A 2,724-nucleotide genomic window follows, 5' to 3' on the forward strand; every position below is an offset into this window, starting at 1 on the left:
TGGGAACATCAAAGTTTTATTTATCATACAAATCTATATATATATATATATATATATATATATATGTACACATACATATACTATTCATATACATATACATATACATATACACATACACATACATACTTATTAACATGTATATATTTCTCCATACCAGACTGTCGTCTACTCAAACTTATAATTCACTATAAGTTTTTTGAGGCGCACGTCCTGCTAACTTCTGAATAACTGTTAGTCGTAGGAATCCAGCAGTGATTCCATTGCTAATTGGATCTTGGAAGATACAACACATAAGAAACCTCTAGTCTTCGGAGGCATTTTATTCTTGGATGCCATCTTGGAACCTGAACTAACTGACTTGATTCTCTGATTAAATTCAGTGTTTGTTTTTCTCTTCCTCTGTGCCTGAACGAAGACTGTGAGCACACAGCCTTTCACTTGAATTATCTATGAACAAAATAAGTGCAAACGAGTTATCAGTTACTAATAATGAGGATGCTGTAGAAAGATAAGATTAAAATGATAGGGAAGCCTACTGCACGAGACGGGATGCGATCCAACAGCGTGGAAATGAAGAGATGTTTGTAACCTGACATCACACTGACTGGCTTTGACGGCCGAGAGAAAACGAGTGAAATGTTCCGTAATAACGCGGGTGAAAGAGAAACGGTCCGCGGAGCAACAGGAGACGGTACATGTTAAACAGGAATGGTGACATACATGAAGATGTCCTGAAAAAGATGAAAATACGCAAGGATGTACGTTGACATTATTCGTATGTTGAACCGTCAGCCTAAGGATTTCTGAATGGATTAGAAACACGTGGTACGGAGAGGGATTGCATTAATGACTAGTTTTTTCTTATTAGAAAAATAAGTGATGGTTTGAGCCTTCCTCAGCGCTCGATATATATACATATATTGCTTTGATTAACACCGACGTCATTACCATCACTGTTATCTTGTCGCATTGAGGTTAATTGGATTTTGCTCGTACATGTCTGTTTACATAAGTGTATTGTTCAATTTAGGGAAAAAGGTCTGCAACTTCACCACTGTGCATAGCGAAAGTGCCTGGTTGATAATAATGATGATGCTGACATTTAGTAAGTCACTTGACGGGTGTGAATTCATTTCATTTTTCGATAATCTGGGAAACAGCTGATTCCAGTCCATCCAATTTGCATTATTTTATTACAATTCATGGAAAAATGTTTGCAAAGGGTTTAACCATAGGCGTGACAGAGACCGGCTAATTAAACCAAGTTTTATTTTCCTCTGTAGGCTACCAATATAATAACATAACGTACTCGTTAATTGACCTTATCCGTAAACTAGCGGTTCAGCAACAATGATCATGAGGTGATAACTAAAAATTTTCACTCTCCTCGCTTTTCTACGAGCGCAGGTATGCAAAGGAAAGACACATTTCAGACGGCCACATTCGTCCAGCGGCGGGCGCGGCAGAGCTGCATTTCCGTTTGCACGGCAAGGGTAGGAATCAGAGAGATGCAGTCAAGCGAAGAGAAAGTAAGGAAGAAACAGAAGCCGTTATAACTTAAATATCACAATAATAACTACTTTTACTAGACCAAAAATGAAAATCGTCGTCACCAGATGGCATGGGAAAGTCTTGCTGTGGGTAGGACTGCCCTCAAAGCTTCAAGGATGCCTGCTGTACCTCGCTATGAATTTCTAGACCTTAATGAAGACTATAGGTTGCATCACTCATACTATAAAGGAGTAGGGCCTGCACTACATGGACTACTGATAACAACTAAGTAATCTGTATGGTCACGCACACCTAAATAGTGTTAAATACCTGTGTCTTTGCCTCACACCTAATGACGGGGTTATCTAGAAAACGCCAGTACAGTATCTCAGGTTCGCTTTTGTTTGATATATTTACATGACGCTGAACAACGCATCTTATCATGCTGAAATATGAATACACTATCTGTTAAGTATAGCGTCCACTGACAACTGTACATTGCCGTTTTCATCGTCCCATTGTCTGTATCAAGGTCTAAAAAAAGAACCCTTGTCTATACAGGGTTTTCGTGCCAGCTCGGCTCTCGCAATCATCTTGACATCCCTTGGCTAAAAAGTCGTCCACAGCGTCCCATTGGCTATAAAGCTGTTTCCAGCGCATTTTCTATACATAGCGTCTTGGCCAAGGACTCGATTTCGTCAGCTACTGCGTGGCCGTCGGTGTCACTGATGATGCTGTCTCTCCTGACAATGATGTTCTCTCTGTTCTTCTCGTTCTCCTTGTTCTTCTCCTCCTGAAACGATAAAGACGCAAAGTGAGCTCGATTATAATTGAAGGAGCGTTTATTACATTATAATACGTCGTCTTTGAACAATGATTTTTCATCTTCGCGAGTTTATTTGTTTATGAGTAAACCTGTCATGGATTAATTTCATTTAATATTTATTTATCTGGTGTTACGAGAAAACGGGTCATCGACGTCGAAAAACATGTCTGTAAAAAAAATTATTTTTGCCAAAAATCTGTCAGTGTTAACTAAAATAAAATTCATATCTTGCAGCACTAATTAAATGGTTCCCAGCTGTGTTTAAATCATTACTTCTTTCTTTCCTTTTCCTGTTGTCTCATTTTGCTGAAGCTTGTAGCACAATCGGTAAATCTAAACAGAGTGAGCTCCTTACATCACTAGCAAAATTGATTGAAGCTGCAGTTGTTCCGGGTTAGATTCCGTTA

At 38.9% G+C, this 2,724-nt stretch overlaps 1 protein-coding gene across 1 annotated transcript in view; it reads right to left on the reverse strand.

Moving 5' to 3' along the window:
- Positions 1–2,724, reverse strand: part of LOC136837211 (uncharacterized) — a 27,267-nt gene continuing 24,543 nt past the window's right edge. The window contains exon 2 of the mRNA XM_067101884.1: positions 1–2,284. Coding sequence (XP_066957985.1) covers positions 2,129–2,284 — 156 coding nt within the window. The 3' untranslated portion in view covers positions 1–2,128. The remainder of the gene's footprint in view (positions 2,285–2,724) is intronic.

This window comes from Macrobrachium rosenbergii, chromosome 58 (assembly GCF_040412425.1).
Source record: "Macrobrachium rosenbergii isolate ZJJX-2024 chromosome 58, ASM4041242v1, whole genome shotgun sequence".
Taxonomy (NCBI): domain Eukaryota; kingdom Metazoa; phylum Arthropoda; class Malacostraca; order Decapoda; family Palaemonidae; genus Macrobrachium; species Macrobrachium rosenbergii.